We start from the raw sequence: 26,983 nt of genomic DNA, 5'->3' as shown, positions 1-26,983 counted from the left end.
TTGCTGAGAGGGGATGATGAACATTGCTTTGAAGGGGTGATGAACATTGCTGTGAGGGGGTGATGAACATTGCTGTGAGAGGATGATAAATATTGCTGAGAGGGGATGATGAACATTGCTTTGAAGGGGTGATGAACATTGCTGTGAGGGGGTGATGAACATTGCTGTGAGAGGATGATAAATATTGCTGAGAGGGGATGATGAACATTGCTTTGAAGGGGTGATGAACATTGCTGTGAGGGGGTGATGAACATTGCTGTGAGAGGATGATAAATATTGCTGAGAGGGGATGATGAACATTGCTTTGAAGGGGTGATGAACATTGCTGTGAGGGGGTGATGAACATTGCTGTGAGAGGATGATAAATATTGCTGAGAGGGGATGATGAACATTGCTTTGAAGGGGTGATGAACATTGCTGTGAGGGGGTGATGAACATTGCTGTGAGAGGATGATAAATATTGCTGAGAGGGGATGATGAACATTGCTTTGAAGGGGTGATGAACATTGCTGTGAGGGGGTGATGAACATTGCTGTGAGAGGATGATAAATATTGCTGAGAGGGGATGATGAACATTGCTTTGAAGGGGTGATGAACATTGTTGTGAGGGGTGATGTACATTGCTGTAAGGGGTTGATAAATATTGCTGAGAGGGGGTGATGAAAATTGCTGAGAGGGGATGATGAATATTACTGTGAGAGGGTGATGAATCTTTCCAAGAGGGGGTGATGAATCTTTCCAAGAGGGGGTGATGAACATTGCTGTGAGAGGGTGATGAACATTGTTGTGAGGGGATGAGGAACATTGCGGAGTAGGGGTGATGAACATTGCAATGAGGGGTTGGTGAACATTGCTGAGAGGGGGTGATGAATATTGCTGTGAGGGGGGTGGTGTACACTGCTGTGAGAGGGTGATGAACATTGTTGTGAGGGGTTGATGTATATTGTTGTGAGGGGATGACGTACATTGCTGAGAGGGGGTGAAGAATATTGCTGAGAGGGGTGATGTACGTTCCTGAGAGAGGGTGATAAACATTGCTGAGAGGATGTGGTGAACATTGTTGAGAGGGGGTGAAGAATATTGCTGAGAGAGGGTGATGTACGTTGCTGTGAGGGGGTGATGAACATTGCTGAGAAGGGGTGATGAACATTGTCTAGTGTTGTTGATGAACGTGGCCAAGTGGGGGTGATGAACGTTGCTGAGTGGAGTTGGTGAATATTGCCGAGTGGTGATGATGAACATTACCTTGAGGTGATGATGAATATGGCTGAGAGGGAGTGATGGACATTGCTGAATGGTGATGATAAATATGGCCACGCAGGAGTAGTGGATATTGCTACATGGTGATGATGAACATGGCCAAGAGGGGGTGATGGACATTGCTGAGCAGTGATGATGAAAATGGCCGAGCGGGGGTGGTGGACATTGCTGAGTGGTGATGATGAAAATGGCTGAGTGGGGGTGGTGGACATTGCTGAATGGTGATGATGAACATGGCCAAGCGGGGATGATGGACATTGCTGAATGGTGATGATGAACATGGCCAAGCGGGGATGATGGACATTGTTGAGCAGGAGTGATGGACATTGATGAGTGGTGATGATGAAAATGGCCGAGCGGAGTGATGGACATTGCCAAACAGTGATGATGAAAATGGTCGAGCAGGGATGATGAACATGGCCGAGTGGGCATGATGGACATTGCCGAGCGGTGATGATGAAAATGGTCGACATGGGGTGGTGGACATTGCCTAGAGAGAATGATAAGCATTGCTTTAAGGGGTAGAGGAGGTGATGAACTTTGCTTGGGGCAGGGAGTCAACAATGCCAAGGTTTTGAAGTTTGTGCATTACTTGGAGGTGGGTTGGCTGAACATTGCTGTGATGCTTTGACATTTCAGCTGATTTAGAATTATGCAGGCTTTATATCTGTTTTGAAAAGCTCTATGCAAATTCTCAAAACACAGAAAGCTAGCACACAGGTGCAGAAGGTAATCGGGAAGGTTAATTTAATGTTGGTCCTTATTTTAAGAGGCTAGAGTATAAAAGTAGGAAAATTTTACTGCAACTGTACAAAGGCAGTTGAGACCACATCTGGAGTACTCTGAGCAGTTTTGGTACCCCTATTTACGAAAAGAAGTTGTTTCATTGGAGGCAGTCCATAGAACACCTACTAGGAAGATTCCCATATGGAGGGGTTGTCTTATGAGCAAAGATTTAACAGGTTGAGCCTCTACTTATTTAGAATTTAGAAGAATATGAGGTGATCTCAGTGAAACATATAGGCTTGTTAAGGGGCTTGGCAAGGGTAAATGCTGAAAAGATGTTTCGTCCCATGGGAGAATCTAGGACCAGAGGGCATATTTCAGAAATAAAGGGTGCCAATTTAAGACTGAGTTAAGGAGGAACTTATTCTTGCAGAGGGATGAGTGTCTTTGGAACTTTTTGCCACAGAGAGCTGTGAGTGCAGAGTCCTTGTATATATTTGAGGATGAGATAGATCAATACTTGATCAGTAGAGGAACCAAGGATAATAGGGAAAGGGTGGGAAATGGACAGTTGGATAAGCCATTATCCTACTGAATGGCAAAGCAAGCTTGAAGGACCCCAACAGCCTACTCCTGTTCCTATTTCCTACAGTCTTATAAATCTGTGTGAAAACCAGGGTAGGAACAGGATAAAGAGCCTTCTGGCCATTTGATCCCACCATTGATAGAATTGGAGAGCAATCTTGGCAGAGTAAACTGGCAAACAGAAGTTTAAAATTTCCACTTAAGTATTAAGGATGCGCACACGTCAGGACTTTCTCAGGATCCTGACACAGATCAATGCCATACGTTGCATTACAGGCCTCTCCAAATTGGAAGATTTGGGCTTACATTTCTGTGGTAGTGAAAACATTTTGTGTCAAGATAATTAATCTCTAGGAGTTAATTGCACACTTTTACTGCTTCTCCCTCCATTTCATTTTTACTCCCATGCACTGTTCACCATGAGCTTTAGGACAAAGTACAGAGCTGTTTGCTTTAGAGGATACTTATAGATGAACAGCTTCAATACAAAAGCTCAAATCGGACAAAATAAACATCCATTACCTCCCCTCAAAATAGATGCATATTTATGCCCTGCCAACAAATTTGGAAAATAAAAGAAGAATGAAGTTGTCTCCTTTATTTTGCAGGGGTGCATCTGATGTGGAATGTTTTCAGAATGTATTCTGTTTGGGTGCCACTGCTTCTGAATCAGCTTGAAAGGAATTTTGTTGGATACTTCTGCTGGAAGACTTACATTGTTACCACTAACTCTTGGATTTGTTCCATCATTTAGAATCATCAAATTCATGCAGTCAGCAAAAATATTATAACATTCCTAGGTTGACCCATAAAGTATATATATTATAACACATATGCATGTTCACAGTTGTTGAGTAAGAAAGACCATTCATTTTATTATGATAAAATATAATGTGTACTATGCTACAAGACAGTGCCGTGACTGCCACTGTTTAAAATTTATACCCATGAAGGGACAGAAGATATGGTTGCCAAATTAACAATGACACAAAGATAGGAAGTAAGGTAAGTTGCAAAAATATATTGATACATTAAATGAGTAGGCAAAGACACATGACAAGTAGAGTATAATGTTGGAAAATGTGAAATTGTCCATCTTGGTAGTAAAAATAAAAAAAAATTAAATAGTGAGAGATTGCAAAACTCTGAGATGCAGATGGACCCGAGTGAACTTGAGCATGAATCACAAAACATGAGTATATAGAACACTAAGTAATAAGGAAAGCTAATAGGATTTTTAAAAATTCATTCACAAGTTGTGGATGTCACTGTCTAGGCCAGCATTTATTGTCCATTTCTAATTGCCCCAGAGGGCAGTTAGGAGTCAACCACATTGCTGTGGGCCTGCAGTCACAAGTAGACCAGACCAGGTAAGGATGAGAGATTTCTTTCCCTAAAGTTGAACAGGCAAGGTTTAGATCCTAGGGGCAAATTGATTGAAACAATTGAAATCCCGAGGAATCTTGACAGGGTAGATGTAGAGCTAGGGAGTCACTGTTTAAAAATTAGGGGGCGCCAATTTTCAACTGAAAATGGATAAATTTTCTCTTCCTCAGAGGATGGAATGTATTTGCAACGCTTGTCCTGAAAAGATGGTGGAAACAGTCCTTGAATATTTTTAAGGCAGGAGTAGTTATAATCTTGTTAAGCAAGAAGTTGAAAGATTATTCAGAGTAGTTGGGAATGTGGATTTGAGGCTACAATCTAATCAGCCATGATCTAATTGAATGGCATAGCAAACTTGAAGGGCTGCCCTTGATTTGTACAATTGTAACTGCAGGCCATAACAGTCTCCAAATTCACTTGCCTCAAACAAACAAGTCTTTCACAAGGAATAGAAGTTAAAGAGGCAAGCTAATGTGTAACAAAATATTTTTGGAAATGCACTGACCAACTATAAAGCGACTCAATTACTTTTGAAAGATGTGTGATGTGAATAATATATTGGAAAACACATCTTTTAGTAGCCACATTTCCTTTCTAAATTTCCTTTTATTGTATTTTGATATATTTTATCCTCCATTCTTTAATGTCCTGACATATGTTTTTAATTGCTTGGTTTGTTACATACATGGTGCTTCATGTGAGGATAAAAGGAAGAGATTTTTACTTTTATGGATGGTAAATTAATACACATGGACAATGGAAGTGATCTGGAGGTCTTAATTGAAAATAAATTGAAGTTAACTCCAAAATGTTTGGTGGCATCGTAAGAAGCAATTAGATATTACAGCAACTGAATAGGTCAATTTTGAGACAAATGTACTGTTATAAAGTCTTTTATAAATCATTAGTACAGTTAGATTACTGTTGAAAAGTGTGGCACTGGAAAAGCAAAGCAGGTCAGGCAACATCAGCAACACGCCCTTTATCAGAAATGTGATGGGGGTTTGCTGAGAGATAAATAGGAGGGTGGTGTGAGGTCGGGGCCAAGGTAACTGGGAAGGTGATAGGTAGATACAGGTGAGGGTGACAGCTCAGAGGGGAAGGTGGAGCAGATAGTTGGGAAGGAAGATGAACAGGTAGGTCAGTTCAAGAGGGCAGTGCTGAGTTGGAGGGTTGGATCTGGGATGAGGTGGGGAGAGGGGAGATGAATAAACTGGTGAAGTCGATGTTGATGCCGTGTGGTTGGAGGGTTCGAAAGCAGTAGATGAGGCATTCTTCCTCCAGTCGTCGGGTGGGTTGAACTTGGCGGTGGAGGAGGCCCAGGACCTGCATGTCCTTGGATGGCATGGGAGGAGGAGTTGAAGTGGTCAGCCACAGGACGGTGGGGTTGTTTGGTGCAAGTGTCCCAGAGATGTTCCCTGAAATGTTTCGCGAGTTGGTGTCCTGTCTCCCCAGTGCAGAGAAGATCACATTTGGAGCAACGGACATAGTAGATGAGGTGTTTGAAAGTCTGTGGTGGATCTGGAAGGATCCTTTGAGGCCTTGAACAGAGGTGAGGAGGGAGACGTGGGCGCAGGTTTTACATCTCTTACATTAGCAAGGGAAGGTGCCAGGAATGGAGTGTGGGTTGGTGAGGGATCTGGACCTAACGAAGGAGTCATGGAGAGAATGGTCTCTGCGGAATGCTGATAGGGGTGGGGAGGGAAATATATCTCTGATGGTGGGTCTGATTGTAGCTGGCAGAAATGGCGGAGGATATTGCATCGTATCTGGAAATTAGTGGGGTGGAAGGTGAGGACCGGGGGGGGGTCTAGCCTTGTTGCGGTTGGATGGATGGGGTTCAAGGGTGGAGATGCAGAAAGTGGAAGAGATACACTGGAGGGCATTGTTGATCACGTGGGAGGGGAAATTGCGGTCCTTGAAGAAGGATGCCCATCTGGGATATCCTGGAGTGGATTTGCTCCTCATGGGAGCAGATATAGCAGAGGTGGAGGAACTGGAAGTAAGGAATGGTGTTTTTACAGGAGAGAGGATGGGAGGAGGTCTAGTGTAGGTAGCTGTGAGGGTCCATGGGTTTGAAGTAGATATCTGTGTTGATTTCTGTGCCTAGTTTTGGCTGACCTAATACCACAAGTTACTGAGAGAATATAGAAATGAGCAGTCCAAATAATGAAGATCTCAAAGAAACTTGAACAAGAGGAGAGATCATATACATTGGTCACATTCTCAATGCAAAAGAGGACAGAGAGAGAGAGAGAGAGAGAGGCATATGGTACCTGTTGTTAGGATTCTAAAGGAACTAGAAAGTAAAACAATTTCATTTTGTTCAGAGCAGTAGGACCAGAAGACATGACCTACACTCAAAGGTCACTAAGTTTAAAAACTACTTCCAATCCTATTACAGTTTACATAAACTTGGAGTTCTACCTAAGCTGCCAGGATTCCTATCAAATGCTTCCCAGCCAATTTGGTACTTTTGAGTAAATTGGGAAAAAAAAGGCATTCTGAATTCTGTTTCTTTTCACTGGGCTTACAGGTTAGTATGATAAACATTCCTTTAAGGGCCCATTTGCCTATTCTCTCAATTAACACTATTAAACAGGAGATTAATGACCAGTTAATCTGCTGTTTGATAGTGTTAATTGAGAGAATAGGCAAATGACCAGATTAACTGGTCATTAATCTCAATATTGGAAAAGAGTGGCTGCTGGGTTTATGTTTGTAACTGTTATTACATTACATGTGATAATCATTTACGTCAAACACTCTGACTTGTCTTTATGTGACTCTAAGTCAATATGATATATAATGTAAGGATTATTATTATACATGATTAGGACATATGATCCCAGAACAGTCCTGTATTTTTCCCTCTGGATGTGGAATTTCTCACCAGTACATGGTCACCAGACACTGGTCAAGGCTAAGAACATATCAGTCTCATCCTAACAAAATAAGTTAAATGGGAATTAACTTCTTTACTGTTTTTGAAGTGCTTGTGAAATTGGTTGACCATTCCCTTTCTCTCCGTCAAACTAAATATACAGTGTATTTAAATTTTTGGATATCCTTCAGTTCTAAGTTCTGCTAAAGAGTCACACCCAAAACATTTTTTCTTTACAGATGCTAATGGAACTGCTGTGTATTTTTAATACTTTTTCTTTTCATCTGTAGTGGGAGTGACAGGAAGCCTCAGGCTAGAACTTGTGACCTCCCAATCAGGCTTTTGTTACGTCTCCTTAAATGACAGGCCCAAAACTATTTTTGTGGTATGGTTTTCTTTAAACAGAATCAAGATTATTAACAGAACAGAAACGTGTTAAGAGAGAGGTCAAGAATTAAAAAAAAAAATTATGTTGATTTTTAACAGCATTATCTGTAGACTGGAATAAAGAAGCAAACATGACTGATGGTGGTAAAGGGCATTATGTACCTAACAGGTGAAGATAAAACAAGGAGGACAATCATCAGTATACTGCAAGAAAACGCAGCATATTTAAACCCCTACCCCTGACATGTTCAGATGTGGGTTGGATTTGCAAAAAAATGTAAATCTGACTGTAATTTACTGCGACTGCAGCTGCTTTTGATTTAACATGGATTGGCGAAATGATCATCTCTGAAGAGGTGGGTCAATAAAAGAAGAACTTACATTTCTTTTGCACCTTTCTTGACCTCAGGATGTTCCAAAGTGCTTTAAAGCCAACAAAATATTTTTGAAGAGTAGTCACCGTTATAATATTAGATGATATAGGTTTGATATAGGTTTAGATATCAGAGAGGGGACTGTGATATACTTGAATGAATAAGCATTGGGAGGGAGGAGATATTAGCAATTTTAGCAAGCTTTAAAGTTGATAAATTCACAGGCCTAAAATGAGATGTATCCCAGGCTATTATGGGAGGCAAGGATGTAGATTGAAAGGGCTTTGACATTCATTTTCAAATCCTCTTTGGCCACAGAAGAGTGCTTCATGTGTGGAATGAACTTCCAGAGAAAGTGATGGATATGTGTACAGTTACAATGTTTAAAAAACATTTAAATAAGCACATGAATAAGAAATGTTGGCAGGGGTAATGGGCAAGGTGCAGACAGCTTGACTAGTTTAGATTGGGATTATGGTCAGCATGGACTGGTTGACTGCAGGGACTGTTTTCCTGTTGTACGACTCTGTGACTGGAGGATAGTTATTGTGTACTATTATTCAAGAGTGGTAATGTAAAGCAGGAAACTATAGGCCTTTAGTAGAATAACTATTGCAGAAAACTTCTGAGGGCAAGAATTAAGCTTCACTTGGAGAGGGAAGGTTTAATTGAGGATAGTTAGCATGGCTTTGTTCACGGCAGATCATCAGGAATCTTCACGACAGATTCCTGAAGAAGGGCTCCTGCCCGAAACGTTGATTCTCCTGCTCTTTGGATGCTGCCTGACCTGCTGCGCTTTTCCAGCAACACATTTTCAGCTCACGGCAGATCATGTCTAACAATTTTGATTGAATTTTCCAAGAAGTTGACGAGGTATGAGATGAGGGTAGTGCAGTTGATGTGATTTATATGCACTTCAGTAATGCTTTTGACAAGGTCTTGCATAGCAGACTTGCTAAGAAGTTAAGAGCTCATATGATCCAGAGCAATTGGCAAATTGAATCCAAAATTGGCTTTGTGACAGGAAGCAGAGAGTGATGGTCAAAAGGTGTTTTTGTGGCTGAAATGTGTCCAGCAGCATACAACAATGTTTAGTGCTGGGCCCCTTGCTGTTTGTTCTGTACATTAGTGATCCTGACATAAATGTAGGAGATACTGGTAGGATGTAGGATTAGTAATTTTGCAGATGACACAAAAATTGGTGGTCAAATGGGCTGAATAGTGGCAAATGGAACATAATTCGGAAAAGTATGAAGTGATGTATTTTTGGAAGACCTGATGTGGGGATAGAGTGAGGATGTGAATCTGGGTGGGATGTTCTTTGAAAGGCCTAAAGGCCTCTTTCTGCACTGTTGAGATTCTATGATTCTTGATGGCAGCAGGACAGGTAGATAAGAAGGCATTTGGGATATTTGCCTTTATCAGTCAAGACAGTAAATACAAGAGCAAGGAGGACACGATTATTAAGGCCACAGGTGGAGTACAGTGTGCAGTACTGGCGGCCCACTATAGAAAGGATCTGATTGCATCTGAAAGAATGCAGAGGAGATTTACCAGGACGTTGCCTGGGCTGGAGTGTTTCAGTAATGAAGAGAGACTAGACAGACTGAGCATGTTTTCCTTAGAGTAGAGAAAGCTGACAGGATCCTGATTGAGGCGTAAATAGTTCTGAGGGGCCTAGACAGGTAGAGAAGGAGAAATGTCTACCCAGCAGAGAGGTCAAGAACCAGAAGACATAGTTTTAAGTTAAGGAGCTGAAGATTTAGAGGAAATTTGAGGAAAACATTTTTCACCCAGAACATTATGGGTATCTAGAATTCACTGTCTGTAAGCATGGTAGAGGGAGAAAGTGAAGACTAGAGATGCTGGAGAGTCAGAGTTGAAAAGTGTGGAGCTGGAAAAGTACAGCAGGTCAGGCAGCATCTGAAGGGCAGGAGAGTTGATGTTTTGGGCAATGAAATTCCTGATGAAGGGCTTATGCCCAAAATGTCGACTCTCCTGCTCCTCAGAATATGCCTGACCTGAAAGGGTGGTAGAGACAGGAATCTGCAAAACATTTAAGAAGTATTTAGATAAGCACTTGAAACACCACAACATACAAGACTCTGGGGCGCATGTTGGAAAATGGGATTAGAGTAGATGGATGTTTAATGACTAGTGGTTATGTAGGAAGCTCCCGCAAACAGCAGTATGATAATGACCTGTTTCTGTGATGTTCATTGAGAGATAAATATTGACCTATGATGACTCCCTTGCTTTTCTTTACAATAATGCCACAGGACCTTTTTACCTGTGCTGTCGGCGTCATTCAATAGGAAAATAAATTAAAATGTTGGCTAATTTGACCTATGTCATTAGTTTGATATCAGAAAGCACATTGATGTTGCACATCATTTCTTTATTGCCCGATAATATTTAGGATCTGGAATACACAATGGATTCCATTGTGGCTTTCAAAAGAAAATTGGATAATTACCGGAAGAGAAAGTTTGCAGGGAAAAGATGGAAGAGTGAGACAAGGTGAGTTGCTCTTGCAGAAAGCCACACAGACAGAATAGAAAATGGTTTCTTTCTGTGCTGCAATCATTGTGAAATTACGGGTGGCTAATTCAGAGCAACATGGCTACAATGGGCAGTTACACTTATTGGTAGTGTATTTTCAGATTTTTCACAGTATTCTAAGCTTTTATAACAAAACAAACAGAATTATCTTCCATTTGTTCCCGAGAATATCTTAAAGGAATTCTTTATTAATATATACAGACATTAATTTCTTATCAGGAACAGGAACTACTGTCACAGAGTTGGATATATTTTGACTGCCTTACACTGTAAAACTTGCTTTTCTTAGTAATCTCCTCTCAGATTTGCTTCAAGGTGATTTGAAGTGCTTGAAGGTCAAATAATATGCTGGGTGAGCTTTAGATCTCTCCCATTTCACAAAGATTTATAGCCACAATGGAAAGGGAATATTCAGTTGCCTTCAGCTATACTACAGAATAATAATACTGAAATGTTGAATGCTTAGTTATCACAAAGCTTCTTGGCAAAAAAAGTTTTGGATTTAGACTTGCATTTATAATAGTTAATGATTTAAGATGTGATTTCTACATAAGCTAGCCTTTTCCCAATGAAGCTTCATTTCTGTCCAACGTTCAATGGATCACCAGCTCATAATTTAAAAAAATTTCTAATAATTCACTCCAGTTGTCTCCTGCTATACTCTCAAAGTGCTGGGTGACAGTTTACACAGGGTCTGACAAGTATTGAGTATTATTCACTCGAGGCCAGAAAATGATTTATGGAAGTTAGTTTCTCCCATGTCCCTACCACAACCCAGGTCTTGTCATCATATTTAAATATATGTATCTTGCCCCATCTTCCTAATTGAAAATCAGAAAGGTGAATTGCATTGATTCTGCTACAACTCTTGAGATTAGCTAAATCTACATAGTGCTGGGGAATTAAACCTGCTACCCAACTCCCCATTCACTACAAACTCACCAATCCCACAGCTACCTGGAGTATATACACCTTTACATCCTGCTTCCTATAAAGACTCCATTCCATTTTCCCAGTTTTTCCGTCTCCATTGCATCTGTTTCAATGAAGCCAAATACTATAAGGGGACCTCCGAAATGTCCACCTTCTTCCTCAACTGACATTCTCCACCACTGTAGTTGACAGGCCCTCAACATGTCCAATCCATTGCCCGCACTTCAGCCCCCACCCCTTCTCTTCCCTCCCACAACAGCAATTGTTTCTCCCTAGTCTTCACTTATCACCCCACCAGCATAAAGGAGCATTTGTTGCCATTTCTACCACCCAATGGGATACCAGCACCAGACACAAATTCCTCTCCCCTCCCTTACTAGCCTACCACAGGAACTCTCCCCACCTTGCTTTACTCTTTCTCTACTTCCTATGTCTCTCACACCACAATGGCATCTTCCCATACAATCACAGAAGATGCAATACTTGCCTGTTTACATCCTCATTCTTCACTATCCAAGGTCTCAGACACACATTCCAGGTGAAGCACAGCACACTTCACTCAATCTAGTTTACTGTATTTGCTGCTCACAATGTGGTCTCCTCTACATTTGAAAGACAAAACACAGACTTGGTTATTGCTTTGCAGAACAGTTACGTTCTGTCCACAAAAATAATTCTGAGCTTTGGTTGCCTGCCGCTCAATACACCATCTTGTTCCCTAACCAACATTTCTGTCTCAGGCCTGTTGCGGTATTCCAGTGAACCATGGTGCAAGCTAGAAAATAGCATATCATTTTCAGCTTGTGAACCCTATCGCCTTCAGGACTCAATGTTGAGTTCAATAATTTTACAGCCTGAGCACCTTCTCCCATGTCCCTACCACAACCCAGGTCTTGTCATCATATGGGCTCTACTATAACCAATTCAGTCAGCCACTAATGGTCCCAATTAGCAGTTATTCATTCTCCACAGCTGACCCGTTACCTTTGTCTACGCAACTTGTGTTCTTTCTCACTGAGCTCCTTCTCTACCGATCGTTTACTCCTCCTCCCTCCCAGACCCCCATCCCATCTTCAGCATGCGTACCAACTGTTTCCTTGCCACAATCAGTTCGAAAGACTCGAAATGCTAACTCTGTTTTCCCTACACAGATACTGCCAGACCTGCTGGTTAAAATATTACAGCTTTGTGAATATGCAATGGAAATGCATAACTGTAGCCTCACCAATCAGCGTAAAGTGTGTTTGGAGAAGGCTTTTTCTGTGCTGAAGTGTCAGTTATTTTGAAAAAAAAGATTTGCTAATTTAAAGCCTTTAGTCTTGTGTCAATCTGAATTCTGTAGTTCTAGGAAATTACTACTTTCTTTGTGTGCCATGATTTTAAGTTTAATTGGATTGATAATCATTGTAGGTGCTGTTGACTTGTTCTAATTATGCTTCTGTTAAATCCACAAACCCCATACATTTCCAAAGGTGACACCATCACTCCATAAATGTGTTTGCGAGAATGAAAAGGTAGCCCTGAGAATAAAAAAAAGACCTCCAAACAAAAATGAAATATTTTCTGCTCTGTCAAGGAGGGTCAGAACTTGGAATGTTAACTCGTCTGTTGCATTCTATTTCCACAGTTACTAACTGAGTTGTTGAGAATTCCCAGTACTTTCTGTTTTTGATTCAGGTTCCCAGCATCTGCAGCTTTTGGCTGTTGGTTCCAAAATGCACGAACAAAGTTTGGTCCAGGAAGGAGGCAATGAGATAGAGTTATGTGACAATTGCAGGTCATGCTAGAAGCTGATCCTGTCTGAGTAGTCTGCAGCTGATGAACAGCAAGATCAAAGCCAGTCCTTTGGATACACTGTTGGTGTCTACGTGAGTAAATGAAGAGAAGTCATTGGCAGCCTTTATCAGTCCTGAACTGAGAACCACAAGAAGGCAGAGGTAAATAATATTTCAGTGAATCTCATGAGAAAGCTAGCTGGCTCTGAAGTACTATCTGCCTGGCTAGATGTATGAAACTTGTTCTGACCCAATACAATCAGATAAGATGGTGCTCCCAACAACATTTGTAATGTAAGAGAAACACAAATGTGTTAAAAAAACCCTTTGATTACCTTGATACTTCTATCATTATCTCTAATCAACAGCCTCTTCTCATCTGCACATCTTCCCACAGTTTCTTGGAGCTGTCTCTCTGCAGCCAGCTGCTGTCGGCTGTTCTCTTCCCTTAAGGATGTAATAGTAGTCTGAAGTTCAGCTACAGTCTGAAAAGAAAACAATAACTGAAAATCCCAGTTGCTTAAACATGACTATTTGCTTAGTTTGAAAATGCTTTGAAGCGTGATAATAGCTGTGAAAATATTTGAAACTGTATTTATCAGCTGCCAAATGCAGAGAATATTCAAACTTTCTCAGGATCTTTAATTGGCATGGAATTTTGTCTTAGGCACAGCAGATAAAAACAAGCATGTTGCTGCATTTTTGTTTGTCTACTGTGTTCCGTAATATTCTAGATCAACAGGTGTGACATGTATTGAGTTGGCCAAAAATGTAGATATTCATGCAGCACCATGATAGACACAGTTACTTTCACTGGCTTTAGTCTGAGGAGAAATTGGTTAGCCTCATCACATAATAAAATTAGAACATATATGAAAATCATATCGCTAAAATCTTAAAAATTGTCAGGAATGTTAATATATGAATATTTAACACACTTGTACCAAGCTTCTCTCTGTACTGCTTTAACAACGGCATTTTCCTATCTGTTAAGGACCCAACAACAGACCTTAATCCCAACTGCATTGGATAGCACCAGTGCAATCCTTTTCTCCTTGTGCTCATCACAGAAAGTGTTGTTAGTGTATCCCATGTAAGCAATAAGCAAACCTAATTTGGTATGGATGAGGAGTAAAACCTACTCTACTTAGTTTAAAAGTTCACAATTTCCCATACTAGCAATTTCAGAGTCCCCCTCTCGGAGCAAAACTACTAATTTAGTACTAATTTGTGCCAAATTCTGAATAATTTTACACTGAACTCACTAAAAGCTGGGCAAAGAATGCTAACGTTATAATTTAGGATCCTTCTGCAATGGAAGGAGAGCTTTGTCATGTGCTCAGTGGGTTCAATTATTGTTTAATCTATAATATCAGATAAACAGAATCATAGAAATTTAAAAAAAACTCTGATGAGCTATTTCTTTTGACTTAGTACCTAGGAATGTGGGCAAAACATAAAACAACCTAGAAGATATCTCCAATTTCTGTATACCAGCTGACTATACAACAGCAGTCCAATTGTTTGATAAGCATGTCAGCAAGCTACAGTAGCTTTGTTCTAAATTAAATTAGTATCTGTGAAAGGACAATAGGTCTTTTATTTTTTTGTCGAACATTAGAGATGAAGATCAGTCTCAATTACTTATACAGATACTTCTTAATGGCCAGATAATTAAGGTACTAACATTTCTAACATTCATGTAGACAAGATGTTCATAGTAGTTTTCTAATGGCTCATCTACTTTCGTCATGACCATGTGCCAAAGGCAAATGAGCCAACATAAGACATCTACTCATAGATTGCATATTTAAGTTGTAGAAATGATTAGCATCTTAATTGTCTGACCTTTGAGAAGAACTAGTACAAGTAAGTGAGCTTGCTTCAACATTAAGGGTGAAGTCAAATGCTAACGGAATGGCACTGCTAGCTGAATGGGCTTTATGGAGTCTTCAACACAATAACACTTCATCAAAGATCCAGTCAAAAGCTGCTGAAAGATTAATATAGTGGATGAAATTAAATGTTTTGAAACAGCTTGGCTATTTAATTATAAAACTGCTAGTTACCTGCAGTATTTTCTGCTTTTCTTAAATGACCTACCTGCACATAAACTTGACTAAAGGTTTTAGTCTGAAGATTTAGCCTGTGTCATATATATTGATAACTGAGTTATTGATTGCCCAACCAAAGGAAATGGAATTTCTCAATTCATTCTACCATCTACAATCTATATTCAATCATTCATTCTCTAAAAACTCTTCTTAATCTAAAATTATTCAATGAAATCTCCTCGTAAGCTTCTCTTTCCTCATGGAAATAGTACTAGTATCTGATGGCTGACTTCACAAAGTCGTTTCCAATTCCTGAAAGCATCCCAAAGAATTTACTTTGGAAACCCAAGACTTTAATACCTTTTCCTTATTGTAGAGTATCTAAAACTATACATATATTTTTACTGCATTCTAATTATGTTTTATGCAAACTTAATGTTTCTAATTCTCTATGACCCTATACAGAGGAACCTCAATTATCCAAATATCAATTATCCGAATATTGGATTATCCATAGGAGATCTCAAGGTCCCAACAGAAACATTACATCAAAGACGTGTTTCCAACACTGATCGCGTCTTGTGTTTACGGTGATTAAAAGTGAACTCAGCTTACTGGAAAGCTGCCGAGAACAGTCCTGAACATTGATGGGAGCCCAGGCACCGTCTCCAAATCACTGACTGCCCGCCCTCGTTCTCTGCCCCCGCACTTTCCCTGGAGTTCTGCATTGGGATGAACCCTAAACACCCCTTCCCCAGATAACCTCTTCATTATTGTTCTGTACAGGGCAAAGGCAGAACCTGTCAAAAGGTTGTAGTAAAAAGTTGTATGTGTGTTTGTGTCTGTATGTGCTATTTGGAGCCTCAAACCCCCTCCGCACCCCCCTCTGCTCCATCCCCACAAAATAAAAGGCAGTAGCAGCAGCATCAGCAACAGTCTTGTTGTTGGTGTCCAGTCTGGCTACCCCGGAGAGGGGGCAGGGGCGGACGGGGGCGTGGGGGCTCGCATGCGGTGTGCTGCTGCCTCGTCTCCTGAATGGGGAGTGGATTTAACAGAAAACTCTGAGCCCCAGAGGAAAGGCATTGAATCAATTAACTGAATAATCGATTATCTGAACGAAATAGTGCCCGCCCATCTCGTTCGGATAATTGAGGTTTCTCTGTAATCACAATAGACCTACAGAAGCTCCTGCGGAAGTCAGTAAAAGGGACCGAATTTCAAAATACACTGCAAATAGTTCTGGCATGTGAAAAAGCCTTTCACACATTTGACAAATCTTGTCTGCATCAGCTCCCCAAAGAGTTATCCAGCTAGTCCTATTCTCCAGCCCTATCTCCATAGCCCTCTAATTTCATCATTTTCAAATTTATATCCAGCTCTCTTCTGAAATCTCCAAGATAATCTGCTTTCACCACTTTCCTAGGCAGCACATTCCAAATCCTAACAAATCTCTGAGTGAGGAAGGTTCTCCACATCTTGCTCCTAGTTTTCTTGCTGACAGTTTTGAAATTGTGATCTCTAGTTACTGACATGCCGACTAATGGAAACAAAATATCCTACTTTACCCTGTCAAAATTATTCATAATTTTGAACACTTCAATAAAGTTAACTCTTAATCTTCTCTGCTCCAAGCCCAATTTCTTCAATCTTTCCTGGAATAATGTTGGTTAACCAATTGAAAAGGAAATCTGGAAACTACTTTACAAAGACTGATATAAGCTGAGTGAAAGAGGGCTTGTTAAAATATGCCTTGTCAGTATTAATTGTATTCAGGGAGGGACCTCGGATAGTATCTACCTGCTGATGAATGCAACTCAAGGGCTAAAGTGATTTGTGTTGAAAAGACTGTGGATTGCACATGGTGCTATCTTTGCATCCATTGAGTGTGATCCAAGTGCTTATAGTTGTGTAAGATATAACTTTGCTGGATCAACAACTTAAAAGTGAAATGAATCTATTAATTTGAAGAAGCATTTGCCTGTTAGTTCATGTTGAATTTGCGTTAGTTCTGATTCATGTTAAGGAAGTTCAAAAAGATGGAATCTTGTGGGTAATTTCTTCATTTAGGGATCATTCAGTAAATTTGATTATTTTGATTCATGGTTTCATCACAGGAATTGTAACAAAGTATTTACTATTTATTTCTGTCATGTCCTTTATCCATCTACGTTTAGCTTTACTAAAGCCCCTTTTCAACCTCCAAATGCATTTTCTAAGTTCGTCAACCTTTTTAGTTTTGTTAGCCTGAATTATTATCATGTGGCAACATTCGATTGCAGGTTTACTTTTAATCCAAGGACACTAATCCTTGATGAACACCACACATCCTTTTTACCTTACAGGAATACATAATTAAAACTCTTCAACACCATATTGCTCTCTATCCTGTAATCTCTCACAGCCAGTAAGTGCCTCCTTTCCATATTCCTAATTCTTTAAAACTCCAGCAATTTGTGCATGGTCTCTTCTTTATTCCAGTGGGCTGCTTTTTCTAGGATGATATCGAGCTTCTGGAATGTTGTTGTAGATGCACACATCTAGAAAATTGGAGATTAATCTATCACACAACTGACTTCTGTCTTGTGGACAGGCTTTAGGGAGTGAGCAGGCAAATTACTCTGACCTACACTTGTAGTCACAGTATTGATATGATGAGTCTGTTTGAGGTCCTGGTCAATGCTGATCCAATGATGTTGGAGGATTCAGCTATGTTAATGCCAAAGTTATATTTCCCCTTGTTGGATATTATAATTGTCTGGGCCACCTATCTGGTGCTATTGTTACTTACTATTTAATAGCCTGAAAGTTATTCAGGTCTTTCTGCATGCAAGCAAGGACTGCTTTAGTATCTAAGGGACTGCAAGTGACATTGAATTCTGTGCAGCCATCACTTCTGACCTTATGCTGGAGGGAAGGTTATGATGAAGCAGCTGAAGATAGGCTTAGAACACTTTTCTGAGGAACTCCTGAGGCATTATCCTGATCTGAGAAGACTTTCTTCCAAAATCCATCACTATCTTCCTTTAAGCTAGGTATGACTTCAAACAGCAAATAATCTACCACTTGATTCCCACTGACTTCAAATTTATTAAGGGTCCTGAATGTTGTACTTTGTTCAATTAAAAGACTGAGTGAGACAAAGTCAGAATTAGTGTGTATTTCTGGGAATTTAGAGCACAGGGAAAGATATACTTCAGCTATTTTTTCTGTGGTTTGTAGTTTGTCAGGAGTATAGTCTATAGTAATAAAAATCAGGGAATGAGCGCCCTAGATATTAAGCATCTACCAAAAGGTTTAATTAAAAGTGGTAAATCATGGCAGGAGAGTTCACAGCTGTGGCATGTTCTTTCTGCTCTATGTGGGAAGCCAGGCACATTTCAGTGCCTGTGAGCAGCATGTGTGCTGGAAGTGTTTCCCTTTGCAGATCCTGGAGACCAGGGCTTTGGAACTGCAGCAGCAGCTGGGGCCAATGTGGAGCTTTCATGAAGCAGAGACTATCATGGTTAGCACATCTAGGGAGGTGTAGGTTAAGACTCCACTGGCAAGAAGGGAATAAGTGATCACGAGGCAGAAGAACAAATCTAAGCAGGCAGTGCAGGAATCCTCTGTCTCTATTCCACTGCACAACAGATATACTGCTCTGGGTACTGTTGAGGGAAATGGCCCTACACGGGAAAGCAACAACAGCCAAATCTGCTGCACACAGTTGGCTGTGCTGCACAGAGAGGAGTAAAAATGTAAGAATGCACAGATATAGGGGATTCAATTGTAAGGGAATAGATAAATACTACTGTGTCTCCATATTAGACTCCAGGATGGTATGATGCCTCCCTGTAGCTAGGTTCAAAGATGTCTCAGAGCAGCTAATGGAAATCCTGGAGGGGAAGGTTGAACAGCCAGTGATCATGATGCACATTGGTACACATGACATAGGTGCAAAAAGGGATGGGGTCCTCAGAGCAGAATATAGGGAGTTAGGAAGTAAGTTTAAAAATTAGGACCTCAAAGGTAATGATCTCAAGATTGCTACAAGTGCCACATCTGCTTAGAGTACAAATAGCAGGATGAACATGTGGCTGAAGAGATGGTACAAGGGGTAGGATTTCAGATTTGGTTCTAGGGGAGGTGGGACCAGTACAAACTGGATGAGTTACAAATGGGTAGCACCAGGACTGATGTCCTAGGAGTAGTATTTGTTAGATTGGTTGAGGAGGCTTTAAAATAAAATAGCAGGGGGACGGGTATCAATGGAGTCAGAGGAATGGGAATCAAATACAAGATCAAAAGATAGAAAGGGAATAAGGAAACCAGCAAGTAGAGAAATCAAGGGCCAAATCAAACAAGGCTACAATGGAAAATAATGAGAATAACAAGTAATGCTAAAAGGCAGTCTTAAAGGCTTTGTGCCTTAATGAGTGGAACATTCACAATAACTGACTGTAAAAGTTTCTATGCATATGTGAACAGAAAAAAATTGGTGAAGATAAATGTAGATCTCTCAGTGAATTCATAATTGGAAATAAAGAAATGGCTGACCAACTAAATATATACTGTGGTTCTGTTTTCACAAAGGAGGACACAAAAGATACCAGGGTTTAGTGAGAGGGAAGAACTGGTGGAAAGCAGTATTAGTAGTGAAATGGTTATGGGGAAATTGATGGGATTTGAAGGCAGATTAATCCCCAGGGCCTGACAGTCTACATCACAGAGTACTTAAGGAAGTGACCCCAGAAATACTTGATGCTTTGGTGGTCATCTTCTACTTTCCAAAACTCTGAAACAGTTCCTACAGATTAGAAGATAGGTAATGTAATTGTTCAATTTAAAAAAGGAGACAGAGCAAAAATCGGAATGATAGACCAGTCAACCTGACACTGATAGTGGGGAAAAATGCTAGAGTCTATGATAAAAGATTTAATAACTGAGCACTTGGAAAACAGTGGCAGTATCGAACAGAGTCAGCATGGATTTACAAAAGGGAAATCATGCTTGACAAATTTACTGGAATTCTTCAAGGATGTAACTCAGAGTCGTTGAAGGGGTGCCACTGGATGTGTTTTATTTGACCTTTCAGAAGGCTTTCAGCAAAGTCCAACATTCGAGATTAGCAATTAAAATTAAAGAACATGGGATTGGGGTAACGTATTGAAATGGATAGAAAATTGCTTGGCAGGCAGGAAACAGAGTAGAGAATAAATGGGTCTTTTTCTAAATGGCAGCAAGTGACGAATGAGGTAATGCAGGGATCAGGGATGGAAACCCAGCTATTTACAAATTATATGTGTGTTTTAGTTGAACGAATTAAATATAATGTCTCCAAATGTGTAGATGGATGAAAGTTGGGTGGGAGGCTGAGCTGTGAGGATGCAGAAATGCTTTAGTGTGATTTGGACAAGCTGAGTCACTGGGTAAATGCATGGCAAAAGCAGTAAATGTGGATGAATGTGAGGTAATCCACTTTGGGAACAAAAACACTTAGGCAGATTACTATCTGAATGGCTATGGATTGAGAGAGGGAGAGTATGCAATGAGAACTGGGTGTTTTTGTACACCAGTCACTGAAATTGAAAATGCAGTCAATAAGGCAAATAGTATGTTGGCCTTCATAGCAAGAGGATTTGAATATAGAAGCAGGGCTACCTTGTTGCAATGATAAAGAGTCTTGGTGAGATCACATGTGGAATATCGTGTACAGTTTTGGTCTCATTATGGTATGTTCTTGCTAGAGAGGCTGAAATAACTCCACAGAGGTCAGTATCCTGTCACCGAGTCATCTTTTATTTACACATGAAGAGTCTTTTACACTGACTCAGCTCCTTCAGAGCCAGTTCTCAGAGTGAACAGGATGTCGGACATTCCTGTTCTTATCTGTCAGCCAGGGCTCCCCAATTATCAGCCCCAATCAGGGAACTTATATTCTATGAGGTCCATCTGGTTGACCTGATTACAATCACTAGATCCCTCCCCCTCTGAATCTGAGGACAAAGGCTGGTTCGTTTTTTTTGTAGGTCCTCCAGGGGTGTTTTAGCACTGGGTCAGATTCCTATAATACTGCCTCTGATGTGGGTGGTGTATAATGCACAACAGCTTGCCTCTTTGAGCCTGGAGCATTTCGGAAGAAATTCAATTTCTTCCTCAGGCAGCAAAGGCACCGAGGCAGCAACATCCACTATGTCCATCTCAAATTCCAAGGTATCTTCAACACTTTATGGAGAGGGACAACCCACAGATTCTGGAACAGTTGGAAAGGCTGTAAAGGAGCTGGGTACATGTAGGTCTCACCTAATTTGTGAGTTTGCTGCTTTCATGTGGTCCATTTGCTTGTTCAAGACTGTCACACCAACCTGAACTTTATACATCACTGGTCCTGATTTGTTGTCGACCATACCCATGGCCTCTTACCCATACAGGACCATTCCCCATGGTTCCTACGCCAAACATCATCCCCTGAAATAAGCTGTCTCTCTGGTGCAGCAGAGACTTATGTCTGGCATTGGCATTCTTGATGACGTTTCTTCCCCCCTCCCATGTCTGGGAAGATCAAATTTAACCTGGTGTGGAGTCTTCTCCCCATCAGCAAATCTGCTGGAGCTCTCCCAGTAGTTGCAATAAAGTACAAAGAAAATTACAGCACAGGAACAGGTCCTTCAGCCCTCCAAGCCTGCGCCGATCCAGATCCTCTATCTAAACCTATTGCCTGTTTTCCAAGGAACTGTATCCCTCTGCTCCCTGCCCATTCATGTATCTGTCTAGATACATCTTAAATGATGCTATTGTCCCCGCCTCTGCCACCTCCGCTGGCAACGCATTCTAGGTACCCACCACCCTTTGCAAAAAGAATTTTCCATGCATATTTCCTTTAAACTTTTCCCCTCTCAACTTGAACTCATGACCCCTAGTAACTGAGTCCCCCACTCTGGGAAAAGCTTCTTGCTATCCACCCTTTCCAGATGTATCATGATTTTGTAGACTTCAATCAGCTCTCCCCTCAACCTCTGTCCTTGGAATGAAAATAATTCTAATCTACTCAACCTCTCTTCATAGCTAGCATCCTCCATACCAGGCAACATCTTGGTGATCCTCCTCTGTAACCTCTCCGAAGCATCCACACCAATTTGGTAATGTGGCGATAAGAACTGTATGCAGTATTCCAAATGTGGCCGAACCAAAGTCTAATACAACTGTAACATGACCTGCCAACTCTTGTACTCAATATCCAGTCCGATGAAGGAAAGCATGCCGGATGCCTTCTTGGCCACTCTATTGACCTGCGTTGCCACCTTCAGGGTATAATGGACCTCAGCACCCAGATCTTCTGTACATCAATTTTCCCCAGGGCTTTTCCATTTACCGTATAGTTTGCTCTAGAATTGGATCTACCAAAATGCATCACCTTGCATTTGCCCAGATAGAACTCCATCTGTCATTGCTCCACCCAACTCTCCAATCTATCTATATTCTGCTTCATTCTCTGACAGTCCCCTTCCTTCAGATTACTTTTGTACATCACAAACAACAGTGGTCCCAACATGGATCCCTGTGGAACACCACTGGTCACAGTTTTTCATTTTGAGAAACTCCCTTCCACTACTACTCTTTGTCTCCTTTGCCCAGCCAGTTCTCTATCCATCTAGCTAGTACACCCTGGACCCCATGTGACTTTACTTTCTCCATCAACCGACCATGGAGAACCTTATCAAACACCTTGTTGAGGTCAGAGTTGAGAGTGTGGTGCTGGGAAAGCACAGCCAGTCAGGCAGCATCCAAAGAGCAGGATGTTTCGGGCATAACCCCTTCATCAGGAATGAGGCTTGTGGGTCGGGGCTGAGAGATAAATGGGAGGGGGCTGGGGTTGAGTCCAAGTAGATGACATCTACAGCCTTTCCTTCATCAATCAACTTTGTCACTTCCTCAAAGAATTCTACTAAGGTGATAAGACATGGCCTTCCCTGCACAAAACCATGCTGCCTGTCACTGATAAGCTCATTTTCTTCCAAATGTAAATTGATCCTATCCCTCAGTATCTTTTCCAGCAGCTTCCCTACTACTGATGTCAGGCTCACCCGTCTATAATTACCTAGATTATCCTTGTTACCCTTCTTAAACGAGAGGACAACGTTACCAATTCTCCAGTCCTCTGGGACCTCATCCATGTTCAAGGATGCTACGAAGATATCTGTTAAGGCCCAACTATTTCTTCTCTCACGTCCCTTAGTAACCTGAGATAGATCCTATCTGGACCAGGGGACGTTCCACCTTAATGCCTTTTAGATTACCTAACACTTCCTCCTTCCTATGCCGACTTGAGTAATTAAACATTTATCCCTAACCCAAACATCCGTCATGTCCCTCTCATTGGTGAATACCAATGCAAAGCACTCATTAAGAATCTCACCCATTTTCTCTGACTCCACGCATATCTTTCCTCCTTTGTCACTGAGTGGCCAGCCCTTTCTCTAGTTACCCTCTTGCTCCTTATATCAAGTAAAAGGCTTTGCGATTTTCCTTAACCCTGTTTGCTAAATATATTTCATGACCCCTTTTAGCTCTCTTAATTCCTTGTTTCAGATTGGTCCCACTTTCACGATATTCTTCCAAAGCTTCATCTGTTTTCAGTCATCTAGACCATATTCAGTTACTAGGGGTCACGACTTCAAAGCGAGAGGGGAAAGTTTTAGGGAAGATATGCATGGGAAGTTCTTTATGCAGAGGGTGGTGGGTGCCTGGAAAGCATTGTTAGCAGAGGTGGTAGAGGTGGGCACATAGCGTCATTTAAGATGTGTTTAGACAGATATATGAATGGGTAGGGAGCAAAGGGATACAGACCCTTAGAAAATAGGTGACAGCTTTAGATAGAGGATTGGGATTGGCGCAGGCTTGGATGTCTGAAGGGATTGTTCCTGTGCTGTAATTTTCTTTGTTCTTATGTATGCTTCCTTTTTCCACTTAGCTCGTCTCACAATTTCACCTGTCATCCATGGTTCCCTAACCTTGCCATTTCTATCCTTCATTTTCACAAGGACATGTCTGTCCTGTGCTCTAATCCACTTCTCTTTAAAAGCTTCCCACGTATCAAATGTGGATTTACCCTGAAACAGCTGCTCCCAATCCACATTCCCAGCTCCTGGTATTTACATACTGCCCTATAAAACCCTCCTGGATGCTACTTCATGCCCCTTGCATGAAGGGTAGTCCTTTAATCAACAAGAACTAGGAAAGTTTAGTATCTTGTGAAACTGTAGTCTGTTTCTTTAAGCCTGCCTTTAAAGTTTAGACTGCTGTTTCCACCAGACCATTGGATGATGGATGTTACAGAGCTATTCATATATGTTGAACACCATTTGACTTTAGGAAATACTCAAATTCCCTGCTGATAAATGATGGCCCATTACCTGTGACCAACCCTTCTGTGTTTTGATAGTCAATGTTTTGCAAAAGATGCATGCAGTTTGACGCATTAGCTCTATGCGCGTCCCAATACTTTTTGTGGGCTCCCACAATGACTAAGAACATGAACCCATGAAAGGACATGCGTACTTGACATGTAAGCAAGTCCAGGGTTTACCTGGCCATTCACACAAATGTGAGGGAGCTGCTGGTCGTAATTTTTGTTCTTGATAGCATTTTGGGCACTGCCCCACCAATGTGGCTATGTTAGCATCCAATTCTGGCTACCTGACATAACATCTCATCCAAATCTTCATTTTGGAAACCACTGGATGACCCTGGTGGAGTTCAGCCAGTACCTGGCATTGACCTTTGCTTGGGTCAATCACTCTCACTCTCCATAATAATATACTGTCCTCTCCTTTGTACAGTCATACAGCATGGAAACAGACCATTCATCTGAACTAGTCTACACTGATCATGTTTCCAAATAGACTAGTTCCAACTGCTCATATCCCTCTCAACGTTTCCTATTCATGCACTGATCCAAATATCTTTTAAATGCTGTAACTGTACCTACCTCCACCACTTCCTCCAGCAGTTACCAGTGACCACTGTCTGTGTAAAAGAATTTGCCCCTCATGTCTTTTTTAAGACTTTGTTCTCTCATCTTAAAAAGTGCCCCCTAGTTTTGAACTCACCCACCAGAAAATACCCTTGCTAGTCAACTTATCTATGCCACTCATGATTTTATACACTTCTATAGGGTCACCCCTCAACCTCCTGTGTTCCACTGGAAAAAAAAGCTTATCCAGCCTATTTGTATCACTGAAATCTTCATTCCCGGCAACATCCTGGTAAATCTTTTCTGAGCCTTCTCCAATTTGATGATATCCTTCCTTTAACAGGGCGACCAGAATTGTACACAGTACTCCAGACGAGGCCTCATCAACAGTCCAGTACAGCCTCAATGTTACATTCAAACTCCTATACTCAAACGTCTGAGTAATGAAGGCAAGCGTGCACATTCTTAACCACCCCACCAAAAATGTGTTGCAAATTTCTAAGAATTATGTACCTGAACCCTTAGGCCTCTCTGTTTGCACTGTAAGTCCTGCTCTTGTTTGTTTTACTAAAATGCAATACTTCACATTTATCCAAATTAAGCTCCAACTGGTATTCCTCAAGCCATTGACCCAATTGATCCAGATCTCCTTGTAATCTTGGATAACCTACTTCACTATCCACTACCACCAACTTTAGCATCATCCACAAGCTGACGAACCATGCCTCCTACACTTTTCATCCAAACTGTTTGTATAAATGATAAACAGATTGTACCGATCCTTGTGGAACTCCACTAGTCACAGGCCTCCAGTCTGAGAAACATCCCTCCACCTCCACCTTCTGACTCCTATTATCAAACCAATTTTGTACCCAATTAGCAAGCTCACCCTGAATCGCAAGTGATCTAACTTTACTAATTAGTTAACCACGCGGAACTTTGTTAAAGGTTTTACTAAAGTCTAAGTAAACAAATCTACTATTCTGCCCTCAATCTTTTTGGCTATTTCCTCAAAAAACTCAACCAAGTTTGAGTGATGCAAGTTCCCTCGCACAAAACCGTACTGACTATGCCTAATTGGTCTTTGCCTCTCCAAATTCTAGATGATGAAAGGAAAGGCTGGTAGGTACAAGGAATGCTGGATGACTAAATTGAAGGTTTGGTTAAGAAAAAGAAGGAAGCATATGTTAGGTATAGACAGGATAGATTGAGTGAATCCTTAGAAGAGTACAAAGGAAGTAGCAGTATACTTAAAAGGGAAATCAGAGGGCAAAACGGGGATATAGAATTAAATAGAATTGGCAAATAGAATTAAAGAGAATCCAAAGAGTTTTTACAAATATATTAAGGACAAAAGGGTAACTACGGAGAGAATAGGGCCCCTCAAAGATCAGCAAGGCGGCCTTTGTGTGGAGCCACAGAAAATGGGGGAGATACTAAATGAATATTTTGCATCAGTATTTACTGTGGAAAAGGATATGGAAGATATAGACTGTAGGGAAATAAATGGTGACATCTTGCAAAATGTCCAGATTACAGAGGAGGAAGTGCTAAATGTTTTGAAATGCATAAAAGTGGATAAATCCCCAGGACCTGATCAGGTGTACCTAGAACTCTGTGGGAAGCTAGAGGATTGCTGGGCCTCTTGCTGAGATATTTGTATCATCGATAGTCACAGGTGAGGTGCTGGAAGACTGGAAGTTGGTTAACGTGGTGCCACTGTTTAAGAAGGGTGGTAAGGACAAGCCAAGGAAGTATCGATCAGTGAGCCTGACATCTGTGGTGGGCAAGTTGATGGAGGGAATCCTGAGGGACACGATGTACATGTATTTGGAAAGGCAAGGACTGATTAGGGATAGTCAACGTGGTTTTGTGCGTGGGAAATCATGTCTCAAAAACTTAATTGAGTTTTTTGAGGAAGTAACAAAGAGGATTGATGAGGGCAGAGCAGTAGATGTGATCTATATGGACTTCAGCAAGGCGTTTGACAAGGTTTCCCATGGGAGGCTGGTTAGCAAGGTTAGATCTCACGGAATTCAGGGAGAACTAGACATTTGGATACAGAACAGGCTCAAAGGTAGAAGACAGAGGGTGGTGGTGGGGGG

At 41.1% G+C, this 26,983-nt stretch overlaps 1 protein-coding gene across 1 annotated transcript in view; it reads right to left on the bottom strand.

The window, feature by feature from the left end:
• cep112 (centrosomal protein 112) overlaps window positions 1-26,983 on the bottom strand; it is a 547,625-nt gene that overhangs the window by 65,673 nt on the left and 454,969 nt on the right. The window contains exon 26 of the mRNA XM_043715232.1: window positions 13,208-13,357. Within this exon, the coding sequence (XP_043571167.1) occupies window positions 13,208-13,357 (150 nt within the window). The remainder of the gene's footprint in view (window positions 1-13,207; window positions 13,358-26,983) is intronic.

This window comes from Chiloscyllium plagiosum, chromosome 24, assembly GCF_004010195.1.
Source record: "Chiloscyllium plagiosum isolate BGI_BamShark_2017 chromosome 24, ASM401019v2, whole genome shotgun sequence".
Classification (NCBI taxonomy): domain Eukaryota; kingdom Metazoa; phylum Chordata; class Chondrichthyes; order Orectolobiformes; family Hemiscylliidae; genus Chiloscyllium; species Chiloscyllium plagiosum.
This window is presented reverse-complemented; position numbering and strand designations above follow the sequence as displayed.